The sequence below is a fragment of the Canis lupus genome, chromosome 7 (genome assembly GCF_011100685.1).
Source record: "Canis lupus familiaris isolate Mischka breed German Shepherd chromosome 7, alternate assembly UU_Cfam_GSD_1.0, whole genome shotgun sequence".
NCBI lineage: Eukaryota > Metazoa > Chordata > Mammalia > Carnivora > Canidae > Canis > Canis lupus.
In genome coordinates this window covers 75,581,083-75,600,479 of record NC_049228.1, presented here as the reverse complement: position 1 = coordinate 75,600,479, position 19,397 = coordinate 75,581,083, and the positions used below count along the sequence as shown (strand labels likewise).

General features: G+C 40.8%; 1 protein-coding gene across 4 annotated transcripts in view; it reads right to left on the bottom strand.

Annotated features, from left to right (window-relative positions):
• Positions 1-3,669: 3,669 nt before the first annotated feature.
• The window catches only part of RALBP1 (ralA binding protein 1), a 54,934-nt gene continuing 39,206 nt past the window's right edge, over positions 3,670-19,397 (bottom strand). For all 4 annotated transcript variants that reach the window (XM_038543856.1, XM_038543857.1, XM_038543855.1 and 1 more), the window contains exons 5-10: positions 18,594-18,755; positions 17,456-17,587; positions 12,519-12,626; positions 6,349-6,470; positions 5,780-5,903; positions 3,670-5,555 (exon numbers count right to left, since the gene is read on the bottom strand). In XM_038543856.1, the coding sequence (XP_038399784.1) occupies positions 5,316-5,555; positions 5,780-5,903; positions 6,349-6,470; positions 12,519-12,626; positions 17,456-17,587; positions 18,594-18,755 (888 nt within the window). In that variant the 3' untranslated portion in view covers positions 3,670-5,315. The remainder of the gene's footprint in view (positions 5,556-5,779; positions 5,904-6,348; positions 6,471-12,518; positions 12,627-17,455; positions 17,588-18,593; positions 18,756-19,397) is intronic.

The following is a 19,397-nucleotide window of genomic DNA, read 5'->3' as shown; positions in this document are numbered from 1 at the left end:
TAAATAAATATTTTTTAAAAAATACTGAAACATTAACTACTGAACAAAGGTTTACCACTTTGGCTTCCTTTTACAGAGGAGGTAAAGACATTCCACTTTATCAGTAAACACATTTTGTGCTAGATGGAAAATTTACTGAGACGAATATGCATTTAGAAACCATGAAAATGTATTTATAAATTTGCCGATCCACAGAATGCCAGCTTAACAGTCCACAATTTCTTACTTCTTCACTTTCACTAGGAATGAAGGATCCTAAAGGTTACAAATTCTAATCAATGTGAAAGCTACTCAGCAATAAGTCACTCAGATGGGGGGCACCTGAGTGACTTAGTTAAGCATCAGACTCCTTGATTTTTTTTTTTTTAAGATTTTATTTATCTATTTATGAGAGACCCAGAGGCAGAGACAGAGGAGAAGCAGGCTCCCTGGAGAGAGCCTGATGTGGGACTCAATCCCAAGACCCTGGGGTCACAACCCTAGCGGAAAGCAGACACTCAATCACTGAGCCCCCAGGCATCCCAGACTCGATTTCTGCTCAGTCAAGGATCCAGCCCTGCCCCTGACAGCTAGCCCTGGGCATGGAGCCTGCTTAAGATCCTCCCTCCCTCTCCCTGTCCCACCCCCCCTCCGTTCTCCCCACCTCCAAAGAAAAGGGGAAAAAAAGGGTGAAAGGAAACATCTGTGTATGGAAAGTAGGTAAGGAAAGTAAAATGGCTGAATTTTCCAGAATTAAAAGAGAAAACCCAGGACAAAATCTGAATGGATAGAAAAAAGTTGTAGAAAGTTTGTGGAAAGCAATGTTGGGAAAGGAATTTTATGTGTGGTGAAGCAAGCTAAGATTGGAAGAGATTTCTTCAAGTTATTTTTAAATGAGTTTTAATAACAAAACTACAAAATTAGAATTTAGTTTTCTGTTAAAAGGTCAAAGTTTTCTTAGATGATTGTTCTCCTAATGAGAAATTGCAAAGGTTGTTTTGTGGGTTTTTTTTAACCTTTGGACAGCAAAGATTTTTTTTTTCTCCCAAATTACTTACTCTGCTTTACACGGTCTTTGTCAGACTTGTTGATTCCATAAAACCCAGTCTTCACAATATTCAGAGCTAACTTTTGTTTCACAACTATAGAATTTGTGTATTTACCTGAGTATCTCCTCTTGTCACTTTCACTAGACAATTATTACTTCATAATTATCTGTGATCCTACTTAATCAAATGTTGAAACTTTTTGATATTTTCTTAAAATTCTCAATAGTCTGGGCAGCCCAGGTGGCTAAAGCAGTTTAGCACTGCCTTTGGCCCAGGGCCTGATCCTGGAGACCCAGGATCGAGTCCCACGTCAGGCTCCTTGCATGGCGCCTGCTTCTTCCTCTGCCTGTGTCTCTGCTTCTCTCTCTCCTCTCTGTGTATTCTCAGAAATAAATAAGTAAAATCTTTAAAATAAATAAATAAAATTCTCAATAGTCTTTTAGACCTCCAGCTAACTTTTGAGATTTCCCAGAGGGCTCCTAGAAAATCTAAGGATGTCTCTCATTAATTTAACATGTTAAAATACATGGGAAGCATTGTCAAATGCTTAGGTTATATGTGTATGGATATGTTATTAACATAAGTATTCCAGAAATTGAAGTTTCTAGATGTTTGTCAAAACTCTCATTGTCCGACTATTACCCTAAATGATTGTAAGCCACAGAAATAACATTTCCTTCCCCCAATGAACTCATCAGATCATTAACTGTGGGCATTTTTAGTTTTGTCATTTACAGTCGCTTTCCTCTGAAGCTTTTGTAGATTGAAATTCATGGAAAGGACCCTACTAATCAGTACTCTGACTACTGACACTGCTGCCGACCTACAAGGTATTAAACCCTGGGTGCATATTTCACTCTGAAGACGGCTCCACCTGACGCCTAGTCCTGTGCAAACGGCTGGAGACCTGAAAATAAAAGTGGGATCCTAGAGAAGCAGCCAACACTGAGGTAGAAGGCTTCCTCGGAAGACGTGAGGCCAAGAATGTTTCTTTCTACTCCTTCCCTCTCTGACCTTTTCCCAATTCTTGCACCATGAAGGTCTTTAGGATTGTTTTGTTCACCTTTTGCCTCGCCTCTGGCCCAGAAACTACCTTGTTCACATACTTGAAGTGGGTAATCGACATCTAAACAACTGCTGGTGGATTGCCAGGATGCTGGTGATCCTATAGTCTTGCCCATGCCAAACTTCTGATTTCCAACACTTCGGTTTCTTTTGAACAAGCTCAGTGTTCTCTCAGTCCCGTCAGGCTCCCTCACCCCTGGAGTCCATCTCCCCATCACCAGTTACCAACCCCAAACCCAGGCTCTGGATGAAGAAACAGATACGAGACACTCCCCAGGCTCTGGATGAAGAAACAGATACGAGACACTCCCCAGAAGAAAACCACCTGTGCAGTCCACAGATCCTGAGACTGTACTGGACTCCATGGGTGTCAGCTGTCCAGTCCCAAGCCGCAGACTCAGACCAGCCTCTCCAGGAAGCATTCATGATTCCAAATTCACTTCCTCCAGGAGATTCCCCTGGCTAAGCATAAGTGCAAATAAGGCTATGACCAGGAACTTCTTCACTCCTGAGGACACTGAAGAATCTGCTGCTAAAGCAATGGCTGCACCACAGCAACAGTAATGAGCAAACCCTTAGCTCTCTCACCAGAGACACTCTTGTTCATATGAAGCCCTTGGTTGTCAGCTGAGCAAGGAGATGGGTGTGCTGTGGCCAGTGCCACTTGCTGGACTTGAACTGATGCCCGCATGGAAGGTGAGACTCTGCTAGCTAAGATCTGTGAATGAGCCCGTCGGCTTCAGTGACTCCTTCAAACAGGGTCTTTGTTCACTGATTTGGGTCTTGGGGACATGGCTCCAAAGTACACTTCAAATACTGGGAATTCTCCTGCTTATGATCCCCGTAGCTCCTGGTGCACTCCAAAGCTTTAAATCCACATCTGCACCACGGGCCACCATGCAAATGATCTCCCCAGGAATATAACCTCAGGAAGGGAACAGTGAAAGGCTAACTTGAAGAATATGAACCCAACACTGTGCTCTGTGGATGCCACACAGACTGGGCGAGAGCTGCAAGAATGCCAGAATGGTGGCAGAGTGTTAGCCTTAAATCCTAATCCCAGCTCTCAAGGCGGAGCATCTCATCAAAAGGGGGGTTACTGTCAGAAATCAGATGCCCAAACAGAGTCACTTATGCTAAGCCCCATGTGGGCAAACACAACGTGATGATAGGTTCAGCTCTCCCAGCAGTGGCGTCATAACCAATGCTAGTTAGATGATCAGACGCCCCTGCCAGCCCCTAAAGGAAAAGGACTTTGCAATAACCGACCTGCTATATTGCCAAGTTGGGCTGACTGCCCCGTGCATGGTTTCGAAGGGCACTTTCCGCTGTAGGCAGGACGTCGCTCGCAGAGCCAGCCACAGCCCCGATCCTGGTCAGCAGCCGGCACCCACTCGAAGCACAGCGAACCCTAGCAATGGGCAAGGGGCATCCGGTCCGAGTGAGCAGCAGGCAGCGAGTTAAACCAAAGGTTAGTATATGCTTGGACCTTCAAGAAGGTAGCCCACCAACTCCTTGCCAGCCGTGGGACACTAACTCCTACAAAGAGAGAATGTGTACAAAAAAGACACTGCTGTTTTTTTCCTCAAATGGCTGTTGAATTTATTTGCTTGATCAATAATGGTCCTGGCAAAAATTAGTTAACCAATGCTGAGACAACTGTAATGAAATACTAATTTTAAAAATCCATGACACCTTGATAGAAATTAAGAGTTTACACAAACAAAAAAGAAACCTTCAATATTGCCAGCAAATATGAAATGAATGTAATATGACCGACAGGACAGCAAGAAGGCTTTTATACGTTTATATTTGACACCTGACCATATCTGCAGTCACCATAATATCTTCTCTCCAGATTTAAAAAAATAGTATGCTGATTTCTATAACAAAGCTTTTTCTCGTACAAAAATCAAACAATGGCCAACAAGTCACAACAGTGCAATAGGTAGAGAATAAAAAAACCGCATCAAACAGGTGCTGAAAATAAATAGTAACTAGGAGAGGACAGAGCCCTCGTGGGGGTTTGTTTCCATCACCTTGAGTGTGTGGGGTATGTCTTCACAGCCATGAGAGCTCACCTACCTCATGGGTGCCGTTTACTCAGACAGGGTGACCGATCCCAGGTGCCTGAGAGCTGACCTCCCAGATGCCTCAGTCACCAGACAAGCTGTAGAAGCAAGAGGACGGGGTCAGGGATCACAGCTATCACTTAAAGGGAAAGTGTTTTTCTATTGCTCAATCTCGTCAATCGGGAGTCCATCAGCAGGTTCGCGGAGATGATACAGGGAACTGAAGACTTGTGTTTAAGAGCATATATGGCTTATTCAGGCAAAGAGACTTTTACATTCTAGCCCAAGCAAGCAATCTACGTCCTTCTGTGTTTAATGGCAGGTCAGACAGATTTCTGGGTTAAGCAACAGATCCTCTGCATGAACGTCTTAGGTCAGGCAGCTACCTTCGACCGACCCAGTGAAAAGCACGCGCTGATCACCAGCAGCGAGGAGCCGGCAGGAGGAGGCGGCCACGCGAGCCACGCTGCCTGGGGCGGGCAGGCAGGCTCCCCTGGCAGTTCTGTCTGTGACTGGCTGGGCCATCCCGTGACTCAGGCCCATGGACTGTGGTTTAGGACTGTCAGAGGAGAGGGTGACAGGGTGGGTAAAGGTAACCTCCATAAGAGCCATTGTGGCCAGTCAGGAAATATGAGGCAGCTCCCCATTATATAATCTGCACCGGAAAGGTGTAAAAGGCACAAGCAGGAGTGACTAGTAAGCAGAGATCCCGGACGGTGAGGCTATGGGGCAATCCACAAGGCGGAAACAGTATTTACCTTGTTTGGCTCTCCCCCACCCCCACCCCGAACGAGAGGAAGAGATCCTGATTCTGCTATAATAAAAAAGCAAAGAAAGACAATTTTTGGTTTAAAAAGAAGCCACTCAAGGGTTAAAATAGTTTTAGTTAACAAAATTAATCTTTAAATAAGCTGACACTATCTGGAAATCTCATCTGTCCCCTACAAGCCCACAATGCGTGCACTGCTCTGTCCTCCTGTGTAACCTGAGCCTGACGCGGAGAAGTCATACGTGTGAGAGAAGGAAGAGTCTGAGAAGGAAAGACATCTTTACAGAATGTACAGCGGAGAGTTGTGCACTCTGACTCTCGGGATTACAGTAAGATGCACAGGTCTCGTCGGGTCTGGAGGTTCCGTGACGCTCGGGCCGCTCAGATGGGTGTCTCCTTTCTGTCTCTGCTTGGTGACGGCTTGGCCTGCTCCTTGCCTGCCTTCGGCTGCTCCTTAGCTGCCTTCACCTCCAGGGCGCCGTCTCTGGGCGGCTCGTCATCGTCCTGTCCCTGCGGCTCGGGCCTGGCTCGCTGCAGCTGCAACAGGCGGAGCTGTACCCGCAGTTCGATGATGGCCTCCCGCTCCTCGTGAACCGCCTGATTCAAGTGATTGTTCTTTATCTGGAGGGGTGACAAGAGAACAGCTGTCACTTAAGAAGGTCAAGATGACAATGATTCAGGAACAGAGAACGGCTAGTGGGGGCCTCCTACACAGGAATCTGTTCTCTGGGGAAAGGTCCCCTAAATTCCTCTCTACTCAGCTGCCTCACTGTTTCCCAAGGAAAGGAAGACCACTTCCAAGGGGAAGAGGTGGCCTCTAGGAGTTTCTGGAAGCTGGTGCTTACTTCTAGCTCTTCATTCTGCCTCTGTAAGTCCTCCAGGATGATCTGCAGCTCCTCTTCATCCTCACTCTCACTCTCACTGTCAGAGGAGTACTCCTCGGTCTCACTGCGGCCATGCTGCTGACGGCTGCCAAGAGAAAAGGACCAGTGATCAGAGGAAGGAATGCTGCTCCCTCCCCACCCTTCCTTTAGATTCACCAGGTTTCCTTGAATTTGCTTAATACAGCACCATTCTTAAGACTTAAGAAGAAACTCAGGGCCACCTGGGTGGCTCAGTCAAGTGAGCTTCTGACTCTTGGTTTCAGCTCAGGTCATGAGCTTGGGGTCACGGGATGGAGCCCAAGGGCTCTGTGCTCAGCAGAGAGTCTGCTTCGGATTCTGTCTCCCCTGCAACTGCATGCACACACTCTCTCAAATAAATAGATTTTTTAAAAAGAGAGAAAAGAAGAAACTTAAAAATGACTGATTCAGATGCCTAGTTCTTGCATATGAAAGTCTGAGAGCTGAAACAATTTTATGTTTATATTTCAGTAAACATTCTTGCAAACTCAAAACCTTCCGCTTTCCTTTACCTCTGAATTTCAGCAATCTCAGCTCTGAGGCGTTCAATCTCTTCTTTTTCTGAGGCAATCTGACGGCGCAGAAACTGCTCCATGGCTAGAAGCTCTTCCTGTTCAGTCAGGATCTCATTCTCCTGAAATAACAGTTACTGGATGAACACCTTTGAGAGTATGAGTCTAAGAAATGTCACTTTTCTGGGGTCCCCTATGTTCCCTTGAATCCTTTAGCCCCATACATACATAACACAAGTTATGAGAAAGCTTGTACAGCAAAGCCTGTCTCCTGTTTCCTTAATGTGAAGAAAAGGTTCTCTGAGAAAAGATAAGACTAAGTTACTTGGGAGGAATGTCTAGATTTTTCTCAAGACATAAAATGCCAACCAGGAATCCCTCATTTTGCAAAGGCTCTCTATGAGGCCATCACAATGGGCCAAAGGTCAAGTGTGTGTGTTTTTGACTCCCAGTCCCCCCTGAACGTCTTCCCACCTCTCAGTAAAGGGAGTGTCTCAGGGTCAAGATGGCCCCTGACAGTGCCACTGGGAAAAGGACCCAGGAGATACACAACTGATGTCAATATCACCTTAAAGCAGATCTAGTAAAGATGTTCCCAGAAGAAAACCTTTCTCCTCCTCAACCCATATCCCCAGGGATAAATAGTAAATGAACAATACATATTCTGCTTTCACAGATTATGCATTTCTAAAACTGGATCACCAAAGGGGGGGCGGGGGGGGGGGGGACACAAACCCTCTCTGTCCAAGATCTACCTAGCCCCTCCAACCTATAGAAAAGAACCAAAGCAGATTTTCAGAGACAGAAATGTATGGCTATGAAAACGAGGAGTTGGAGGCAAGGCCCTACAGCACGTTCTTCCCAACTCCAGGTATCCAGAGGATAAGCACCTGTGATTGAACCTGAAAGACTTGGTCAAGTTCTAGACTTGGCAGGCACGAGCAAGCCCTTGGAGAGGGAATATGCAGTGTTCCTTCCCCAGGGGTTTCTGAACACAGATGTTCCCTTTACCCCAATACACCTAGTAAAGCTAATATGCCGAGGAATATCAGATTGAAAAACTGAAATAGATATGATCTGGGACTTGATCCTGTCTGCTATGTGTCCCTGCTGGACAAATCAAGGTGAGAAAAGGACTGGAACTCGTCCAGCTTTAGGTATCCCACATCCATGAATTTCTGGGAGTGCAGATTCTGCCGTCAGAGCCTAGAACTTCATTCTTTAAAAAAAAAAAAGATTTTATTTATTCATGAGACACACAGAGAGAGAAGCAGAGACGTAAGCAGAGGGAGAAGCAGGCTCCCTGCAGGGAGCCCCACGTGGGACTTGATCGCAGGACTGTGCGATCATGCAGCAGCTCACCTGCTGAGCCACCCAGGCGCCCCTAAAACTTCATTCATTTCTGGTTAAGCTCTAGGAAATTCCAGAACATAGTAAGGCTGAGAGAAAGAAAGGAATTCATCTTCAGCTCCATGCTTGGAATACAGTAGATACTCAAGAGCCATTTGTCAAATCAATGAGTGAATAATAAAACAATTCCAACAACTTGCACTCATAAAAAATTAAAAATCAAAATATCTAAACAGGTGTTATCAGTAACAACAATCAGATAAAATCTGTATGGTTACATTTCAAGATGAAATCTGTATGGTTACATTTCCCAAACTCTGTGGTCAGAAAGAATATGTTTTAAAATCTTTATTAAAGTCCAATCTCATTAATATGGAACAGGTACAACTAATCTAAAGTTAGTGAAAACACCTATACTCAAACCTGTATGTGGATAAAATGAGGTCAAGTAAAGCATCTGGAATAGTGTCTAGTAAAAAGTAATCAGTAGAAGGTAGTTTCTTTCTCCAGCTGAACACTTAAGCAAACACCACATACAGGTAAGACCTGTATGATTCCTCTAAGGCTGCTAAATCAGCTTATAAGTTTCTTTAAAGAATTCACACCTCTGTAGTTGAGCTTCTCAAATTTAATAAATGATGACCATTAAGAGTCTTGCAACACTCTGAACAACCAACGGGTCAAAGAAGAAATCAAATTTCTAGGGATGAATAAAGTGGAAAGAAAAAATATCTGAAACAACCTATCTCTACACTTCAAGGTGTTAGAAAAAGAACAAATTAAACTTAAAATTAGAAGAGAGGAAATGATACAGAGCAGAGCAAAAATAAACAGAGGGATCCATGGGTGGCTCAGCATTGAGCGTTTGCCTTTGGCCCAGGGCGTGATCCCAGAGTTCCGGGATCGAGTCCCACATCGGGCTCCCTGCATGGAGACTGCTTCTCCCTCTGCCTATGTCTCTGCCTCTCTCTCTGTGCCTCTCATAAATAAATAAAATCTAGGCAGCCCCAGTGGCTCAGCGGTTTAGCGCCACCTTTGGCCCAGGGTGATCCTGGAGACCCGGGATCAAGTCCCACGTCGAGCTCCCTGCATGGAGCCTGCTTCTCCCTCTGCCTGTGTGCCTCTGCCTGCCTCTCTCTGTGTGTCTCTCATGAATAAATAAAATCTTAAAAAAAAAAACTATAAATGAAAAAGGAAACATAATAATTGATACCACAGAAATACAAAGCATTATAAGATACTACTATAAGCATTTATATACCAACAAACTGGATAACCTAGAGGAAATGGATATGTTCTTAGAAACATACTACCTACACCAACACTGAATCATGAAGACAGAAAATCTGAACAGAGCAGTACAAAGATTCAATCAGTACATCAAAAATCACTTAACCAAGCAAAAACCAGGACCAATTAGCTTCACAAGTGAATTCTACCAAACATTTATAATAATGCCAATCCTTTTCAAATTCTTCTAAGAAAACTTCTAAGAAAATGCTGCCAAACTTCATTCTACAAGGCCAGCATTACCCTCACCCCAAAGCCAGAGAAAGATACTGCAAGAAAATTACAGGATAATATTTCTGATGAACACAGATGTAAAAATCTTCAACAACATACAAGCAAACCAAATTCAACAACACATTAAAAAGATCATATAACATGATGTAGTGTAATTTATCTCTGGAGTGCAAGGATAGTTCAACACATGCAAATCAATAAATGTGATATACCGCATTGACAGAATGAAATATAAAAATCCTATGATCATCTCAATAGATGCAAAAAAGCATTTGGAAAAATTCTAATTTTTCCTTACATGATAAAAAGTCTTAACAAAGTGGGTTTAGAAGGAACATACATCAAATAGCCTTTTATTAAAAAGGTTCATAGGTAACATCATACTTAACAATTAAAGGTTAAAAGCATTTCCTCTAAGGTCAGGAACAAGACAATCATGCCACTTCTATTCACTATTCAGTACTAAAAGTCCTAGCCAGAGTAATTAGACAAGGAAAAGAAATAAAAGGTATCCAAACTGGAAAGAAGTAAAATTGTTTCTGTTTGCAGACGTGATCTTATATATAGAAAAGCCTAAAGACTCTACCAAAAACAACAAAAAACAAGAAACCTGTTAGAATAAACCAATTCAGTAAAATTGCAGCATCTAAAAATCAACATAGAAAAATCAGTTGTTTTTATACACTAGCAAACTATTTGAAAATTCAGAAAATTCCATTTACAATAGTATCAAAAAATAAAATACTTAGAGTAAATTTAACCAAAGAAGTAAAAGAACTACTCAAACTAAAACACTGATGAAAAATACTGAAGACACAAATAAATGGAAAAATATCCCATGTTTATGGATCAGAAGAAATAATACTGTTAAAATGTCCATACTACCCAAAGAGAGCTAAAGATTCAAAATTCCAATGGTGCTTTTCACAGAAACAGGAAAAACAATCTTAGAATTTATAAAGAACCAAAAAAGACTGCTAATAGTCAAAGCAATCTTGAACAAAAGGAACAAAGTTAGAGGTATCACACTACCTGATATCAAAGTATACTGATTTCAAAAGCTATAATAAAACAGTATGGTACTGGCAGAAAAAGACACAGACCATTAGAGTGGAGCACAGTCCCAAAAATAAATCCACACATTTATGGCCAACTGATCTTTGCAAAGGTGCCAAGAACACATAGGGAAAGGACCATCCCTTCAATAAATGGTGTAGGGAAACTTGTCTTCCACATGCAAAAGAATAAAACTGGACCCTTATCTCACTCACTCTATATATACAGATAAACTTATAATGAGTTAAAGATTTAAATAGAAGACCTAAACCACACAACTATTAGAAAAAGAAAACTCATGGAAAAGGTCTGTTGACACTGGTCTGGGCAATGAATTTTTTTTTATTTATTATTTATTTATTCATTCATTCATTCATTCATTCATTCATTTTAAATATAACCCCAAAAGCAGGCAACTAAAGCAAAACACAGACAAATGGGATGGCATCAAACTAAAAAGCTTCTGTACAGCAAAGGAAGAAGTCAACAGAGTGAAGAGACAACCCATAGAATGGAAGAAAATATTTGCAAACCACACATCAGATGAAGAGTTAACATCCAAACTATAAAAGGAATGCAAAGGATTCAATGGGTTGAAAACAACCAACCCAATTCAAAAATGAGCAAAGGACCTGAATAGGCAGTTCTTTTTCTTCCTTCCTTCCTTCCTTCCTTCCTTCCTTCCTTCCTTCCTTCCTTCCTTCCTTCCCTCCCTCCCTCCCTCCCTCCTTTCTTTCTTTCTTTCTTTTCTTTCTTTCTTTCTTTCTTTCTTTCTTTCTTTCTTTCTTTCTTTCTTTCTTTCTTTCTTTCTTTCTTTCTTTCTTTCTTTCTTTCTTTCTTTCTTTCTTTCTTTCTTTCTTTCTTTCTTTCTTTCAAGATTTTATTTATTTATTCATGAGAGACACACAGAGAGGCAGAGGGAGAAGCAGGCTCCATGCAGGGAACCCAAGGCAGGACTCGATTCCAGGACTCCAAGATCACACCCTGAGCCGAAGGCAGATGCCCAACTGCTGAGCCACCCAGGTGTCCCTGAATAGGCATCTCTATTTTTTTTTTTTTTTTTGAATAGGCATTTCTAAACAGAAGACCTACAAATGACCAGCAGATCTATCAAAAGATGCCCAACATCACTAATTATCAGGAAAATGCAAATCAAAACAATGATGAGATATTACCTCACAACTGTTAGGATCGCTATTATAAAAAACAACAACACAAAAGAGAACAACTGCCAGCAAGGATGTAGAGAAAACAGACTTCTTGTACACTCCTGATGGGAATGTAAACTGTATACAGCCATTATGGGAAACAGAATGGAGGTTCCTCAAAAAACAAAAAATAGAAGTACCATATGAGGGACACCTGGGAGGCTCAGTGGTTGAGTGTGTGCCTTCAGCTCAGGGCGTGATCCCGGGTCCGGGGAACGAGTCCTACATCAGGCTCCCAGCAAGAAGCCTGCTTCTCCCTCTGCCTATGTCTCTGCCTCTTTCTCCGTGTCTCTCATGAATAAGTAAATAAAATCTTGGGAAAAAAAACAACTACCATATGATCCAGCAATTCTACCTCTGGGTATATACCCAAAGGAAATGAAAAGGATACTGAAGAGATACCTGCACTGCCATGTTTACTGGAGAATTATTCACAATAGTCAAAATATGAAAACAACCCAATGGTCAATGCATGAATGGATAAAGAAGATGTGGGGTGTGTATAAACACACACATACACAGGAGTATTATTCAGCCATGAGAAAGAAGGAAATATTGCCATGTATGGCAACACGGATAAACCTAGAGGACATTACACAAAGTGAAATAAGCCAGAGAAAGACAGTGTATGATCTCACTTCTAGGTAGAATCTTAAAAAAAAAAAAAAGCAGAACTCAAAGAAGTACAGAGCAGAATAGTGGTTACCAGAGAGAGGCGGGGGGATAGGGAAAATGGGGAGATGTTGGTAAAAAAATACAAAGTTGCAATTACAAAGGATGAAAAAGTCTAGAGATCTGGAATTACAGGCATGATGACTATGGTTGATAATACTGTACTGAATACTAGAAATACACTACAAAAATGGATTTCAGGTGTTCCCATCACAAAAGAAAAAGGTAACTAGATGAGGAGACTGTTTATTAGTTTCACTGTAGTAATCATTTCAAATCACCATGCTGTACACTTTAAATTTGTACAATTTTTATTTTTAAAAAAGGATCTTATAATATAGAGAAAAAAGTTTAGCTTACCTGAGCAAGGAGAATATTTATAACTTCTTCATTTTCATTCATTTCTTCTTTGGAAACATCCTCTTTTGAAAGACTGGCGATCTCTTGTGCAATCTTTGTTTCACACTCCTGTCAAGAAAGAAATGAAAAAGCACTGGTCAGCCCAAATATAACACATATTCAACAATTTCACACCATCACCATTTAGACGTTTCCTTTTCATTTCCTAGAATTGAAAAAGTAACAGTAACAGTCAGATGAACTATCTGGATAGATGAGCATTTGTTAACTGGGCTTGGAAAATAAAATATGGATCTTAGTTTGTGGCTGCACCATGAAAAATGTTCAATTCTGATTAGTTACTGTGCTCATCATTTCTAAACCCATCCATATAAAATTACTTTCTGTGATACTTTCTTTTTTGGAGGGTGTCCACTTTAAGTATACAATTCAATTAATTGACAAATGAATACAGTTGAGTAACCACCACCACAAACATGACACGTTTCCCTCACCAAAGTACCGTTGGGTTCCTTCACCATTTGCTGATCCCTGGCAACCACTGACCTGTTTTCTATTCCTATAGTTTTGACTCTTCTTAAGTTTCATATAGATTGAATCAATCAGTAAGAAATATTTTTTAAAAGATTTTACTTATTTATTTGAGAGAGGAGAAAGAGAGCATGAGCAAAGGAGGGGCAGAGGGAAAACCAGACTCCCCGCCAAGCAGGGAGCCAGATATGGGGATCAATCTCAGGACTCTGAGATCATGACCTGAGCCAAAGGCAGATGCTTAACCAACTGAGCCACCCAGGCGCCCAGTAAAAAAATCTTCTTTCACGTAGCCTAATGCTTTTACTATTCATCTATTTTGTTGTTTGTATTAGTAGTTTGCTGAGTAATATGCCATGATACAAACGTACACCAATTTGTTCATCCATTCACCAGCTGATGGGACACCTGGATCCTTCCTGGATCTGAGCTATTATAACTAGACCTGTTACAAACATTTCATACATATCTGCTTTATGTGGATATATGCTTTCTTCTTTTAAATACCTAAAAGTGGGACTGCTTGGTCATATGGTAACCATATGTTTAACTTTATAAGAAACTGCCAAATTGTTTTCCAAAATTACTGTTGTCATTTTGCATTATCAAGGGCAACAATGAGATTTCCAGTTGCCCCATGTTCTTGTCAACACCTGGTATTTTTATTTTTACTTTTTTTTTTAGAGAGGGAGAGTGTGGGGGACAGTGGGAGGGAGAATCCCAGGCAGGCTAGATGCTCCACACAGAGCCCAATGCAGGGCTCAATCTCACGACGCCAAGACCATGACCTGAGCCAAAATCAAGAGTCAGATGCTTAACCAACTGAGCTAGCTCATACCCAGGTACCCCCACACCTGGTATTTTAATTTGAGTCATTCTTATTGGTGTGTAGTGTATTTATTTATTCATGAAAGACAGAAAGAGAGAGAGGCAGAGACACAGGCAGAGAGAGAAGCAGGCTCCATGCAGGGAGCCCGATGCGGGACTCGATCCCAGGACTCCAAGACCATGCCCTGGAGTGCCTGGTGGAAGGCAGGCACCAAACCGCTGAGCCACCTAGGCATCCCCCATCAATTTGTATTTCTTTAATGACTAATGATATTGAGCATCTTTGCATGTTATCTGCCATCTGTACATGTTAAAGTGCCTATTCAACTTCTTTGCCCTTTTTTTTTTTAATTTTTATTTATTTATGATAGTCACACAGAGAGAGAGAGAGGCAGAGACACAGGCAGAGGGAGAAGCAGGCTCCATGCACCAGGAGCCCGACGTGGGACTCGATCCTGGGTGTCCAGGATCACGCCCTGAGCCAAAGGCAGGCGCTAAACCACTGCACCACCCAGGGATTCCCCCTTTTTTGCCTTTTTAAAACTGAATTGTTATTGCAATAAATGTACTGTACTGTGATGGGAGAGCAGAGTTTATACAGGAAATCTCTGTACCTTCCAATTTTGCTGTGAACCTACATCTGCTTCAGAAAAAAAAAAACAAAACAAAACTCCGGGACACCTGGGTGGCTCAGTGGTTGAGCACCTGCCTTCAGCTCAGGGCGTGATCCTGGGGTCCCAGGATCAAGTCCAGCATCAGGTTTCACACAGGGAGCCTGCTTCTCCCTCTGCCTATGTCTCTGCCTCTCTCATAAATAAATAACATCTTTAAAAAATAGTCTAAAAAAAATACCTTGAATTGTCTTCTTCTTAAGAGTTTTTTACATACTCAAATCTTTTATCAGGTATGTGTTTTTGCAAATATTTTGTCACAGCCTCTGACTTGTATATTCATTTTATTAACAGTGTCTTTTGAAGGGTATGTTTTTAGCACACTGATGAAATGTAATCTAACAAATTTTTCTCTTATGGTCCATGGTGTCCTATTTAAGAAATCACTGCCTAAGCCAAAGTCAATAAGAACTTCTAGCTTTTTCTTCTGGAATTTTTTTTTAAACGTCTTAATGTATGGTTCATCTTGAATTAATTTTTATGTATGCTACATAGAAAGAGTCAAGGTTTTGTTTTGGTTATTCTTTTTTGGCATACAGATATCCAGTTGTTCCAGCATCATTTGTTGAAAAGAAAATCCTTCCCCAATGAATTGTCTTATCAGCTTTGTTGAAAACTAACTGCCCATGTATGTGTGGGGTCCACTTCTGAACTTTCTATTCTATATGTCTACCTTTATCCAATACCTACCGTCTTAGTTACTGTAGCTTCATAGAAAGTCTTAAAATCAGGTAGTGTGAATCCTCCAATGTTGTTCTTTTTCCACAATCATTTAGATCATTTGTATTTCCACATAAATTTTAGAGGAGCTTGTTATTTTCAAAAAAACAAAAACAAAAAAAGCCCACTTGTTTAGATTTTGATTGGGATTGATGCCACAGATGAAATTGAAAACACCTAACATCTTAACAATATTAAGAGATAGCACTCCATTTATTTAGGTCTTCATTTTTCTTTTTAGGCTAATATCTAACTGCTCATTGCTAATATAAAGAAATACAACAGACTTCTGTGTGTGTATCTGATCTTGTATGCTACAACTTTGCTAAATGGACTTCTAGGGTTTTTTTTTTTTATAGATTCATTAGGATTTTATATGCAGATAGTCATGTTGTCTGCATAGAAAAACTTCTCTCCAATTTGTTTTCTTGCTTTATCGTACTAGCTAACATGAACATCCAGTACAATGTTGAAGAGTGGTGAAAGCAGAAATCCTTGCCTTGTACACCCAATCTTAGGAGAAAGCATTCAGACTTTCACCATTAAGTACAATATTAATCGCTGATTTTTTTCATAGACACCCTTTATCAGGCTGAGAATGACTTTGCTGAGAGCTTTTATTATGAGTGTTGAATTCTGCTAAATGCTTTTCTGCATCTATTGACATGATCTTGTGGTTTTTTTTATTCTTTGGTTTTGTTAATACAATGAGCTATATTACTTCTATCTTTAAAAATAATTTATTTCTGGATTGGCAAGGTGGGGGATTAAAAAATAAAAGTAATTTATTCCTCAAAGTTGAAGTCAACTTGACAGCACCTTTGGAAAATTTATGAATTAATGAACAGGTATAAAAAGATAGCATAAAGAAAACTAGTAAAGTAAAAGTGATCTATCCCCTTCTCTAATGGCTCTGGCTGCTCTGTCACAACTCCTTTATGCAAGAGAGAAGCATGAGTAGCACTGAGACGCAACTGTCACAGGTCAGAGACCTTCATTTAAAGTCTGATGGGCAAAGCCACACGGTCAGCAATTATAACCATGATGGCTGATCAGTCAGTCACTGATTCCAGGCTGACGCATGAAAGGAACAATAATGACAACAGGCACAGGAAGCAAAAGATAGATAATCTGGTAAGCAGTAGGAAAGGAGGAAAAATACACAAAGGGCTTTTGCTGGTCTGCCAGTCCTGGAGTACACGTGTAAAAATCCCACGAATGCTTCCTTTCTGACGAAGCCAACCTCCACATAAATGCAAACCTCTGGGCAGCTCAGGTGGCTCAGCGGTTTAATGCCACCTTCAGCCCAGGGCCTGATCCTGGGGGGCCCAGGATCAAGTTCCACATCAGGCTCCCTGCAGGGAGTCTGCTTCTCCCTCTGCCTGTGTCTCTTTCCCTCTCCCTCTGTGTCTCTCATGAATAAAATCAATCAATCAATCAATCAATGCAAACCTCTACCATCAAAGTAACGTAAGTACATGGGCTGATTTTGCCTGTTAGCACAACCACAATGGCGACCCACCACTGATCACACTCTCTCAGTCTGATAAATGCTAACGTTCCATGGAAGTACTATTTGGGGCGTGGCGTTGAACCTGCATGTGGGTTGTAAGAGGGTCCAATGATCTGAGATCTTAGCCTTGGTGTGGCTAGGCAATTCACAGTCCCAGAGCCAAGCAACACAGGCTAAGCTAGAGGACAGCAAAAGCCTGACTCATATACCCCAAACTTATCAGGAGTTACATGCTGCTCTTCCTATTAGGTGACTAAAACTCCTCCTTATCTTCAGGACCTCCTTATGTTTCCTAAGAGCTGACTCAAAGGCCTCAGATTCCCCAGCCATCTCTGAAATGTCTCACTATCCGACTGCTTCTGTTGTTCACAAATACAACTAAGCAGGAAATGACAAAACATCTTTCAGTAAAATCATCTCTTAAATTAAAAAAAAAAAAAAAAAAAGCTTTCTACACTAAACATTTCCCTGATACCAAACTGAAGGACCAATAATGATTAGCTGGGAACATTTAAGCAAATAGATTTCCCATAAGGGAACTTCACTTCAGAAAACATGTATATATTGTGTTTTTAAAAGAAAACTAACTTAAAATAGTATGTAAGAAAAATTCCAGCACATATAGTTTATATTCCATTATAAACATGATGTACCAAAATAACAAATTTACTCACTTGTCTTTTAGCTTCTCTCAGTTTCCTTTTGAGGGCTGTCAAAATTCTTTGTACTTCCCATAATCTTTCTTCTTTAGATAAATCCTTTATCCCAGCCTGCAGATCTCGATGTAAACAATTCAAAAGAAACTCCTAGAAAATAATATGCCACACTGAGTGGTAACTCATGTCTTACCATCTTAAAATAAAACCACATGCAATTTCTAAAGATGTACAACCAACTCTTTCTCAATTATCATTAAGGGAATGAAATAATGGCATGAACTATTTTTTCAAGGATATGACTGAAAAATCCTTTTTTGCCTTGGGCACTGAGTTCTTGTCATTAATTTACATTGGCTCAGTAACAGTTCATTCATATCCTTTCCCACAACACATCGACAACTAATAGTGGGAGTTCAGAGGAGACAAAAGGAAAAGAAACTAAGCAGGAATTTGATAACATGTATGCCAATAATCATCATCAAATATAAGTAGATTTCTTTGTCTTGAATTTCTTAATCAGTTTTGCTAAACACACACACACACCACCAAATGAACTATTTCTTCTACCAATATAGCATAGAAGAAAAGTACAGGATTTGGGGTCAAATCCTGGTCCTATAGTTTAGTAACCATATAACACAGAGTCAGTTATTTAATTTCCCTAAATTTATTTTTGTCTGTAAAATATGGCTGATAACAGCAAAGTTGTCCCGATAAGCTAACATTTTTTGACTCCTTACAACGTGCCTGGCAGCATTATCTCATTCATGGTAGTAATCTTCACATCAAACCATGAGATGACCCATTTTAAAATGGGATCACCAAGGCTTACAGAGGTTGAACAATTTGCCTAAAAATCAATCAGCTAATTAGAAACCAAGGAAGAATTTAAAGCCAGGTCTTTTGATTTCAAAACCTGTGTTCTTTCTACTACAATATTCTGACTTCACTGGCATGAAAGAGTGCCAGACAGAAATTTCTGCCTTTGGCATACCATTAACAATGTGTCTAACATAGTTCCAGACACACACAAAGTACTCAGTGAACAAAAGCTCCTCCTCTTAATCATCACTGTCAATCATCATAATCACCCAAAAGGAGCAGAGCAAAGGGAGGCTCTTCAGGGCTGAAGCATGGGGCTGAGAGCACACACCTGTCTTCTGATCTCCTCCTTGATGTTCTCCTGGGTCTCTGGCAGTGTGGGCATAGTGGCCATGTTAGACCATCGAAGAGGTTTTGTCACTTGCTTTAGTACCACATTTCCAAAGAGCTCTTCCACATGTGTGAAAAACACATATAGGACACGATTGCTAATCTAAGAAAAAAATAAATAAAAAGATTTGCAAAAAAAAAAAAAAAAAAACTATTCAAATTAGCATTTTATTTCATTTAACTTGTGTCTGGTGCAGAGTATATCCTTTATATCCTTTAATCCTAGACATGGGAATGACCGTTCTCCTCAGTAGGGACCAGACATGCTTTGCTACTTAGTGGCCAATTCAAAGAAGAAAATGGAAAAGTAGGAGGAGTTCAGTCATGAATTCAAGCGCCATAAGGAACTGAGTGAGAAAGGACAGGAAAAAGGTTGCAGAGGTTACTGACCATCAATCTGTTCCTTTTAGCAATATAATATTAACTGATTTTAAAACTCCTATGTTCTTTATTCTCGAGTTATTTTGAGACCTTGGCACACACACATATGGATACGCTGAGGAATATGAAGGAAGAGCACTTGGAGTTGTCAAGCTGGGCTGAGAATAGAAGAACCCTCACTCCAGAAACAAATGCCTTCTGGGCACATCTGCACAGCCAGTGTTTAAATATGATGTTCATGTGCTAGGAGCTCAGGACATTAACTACTTTCTTTTTTTTTTTTTTTTCATTAACTACTTTCTACCTAAGCCTTATAATATACTTGCACTTTCTATGAAACTATCATCTCTATTATAGTAATATT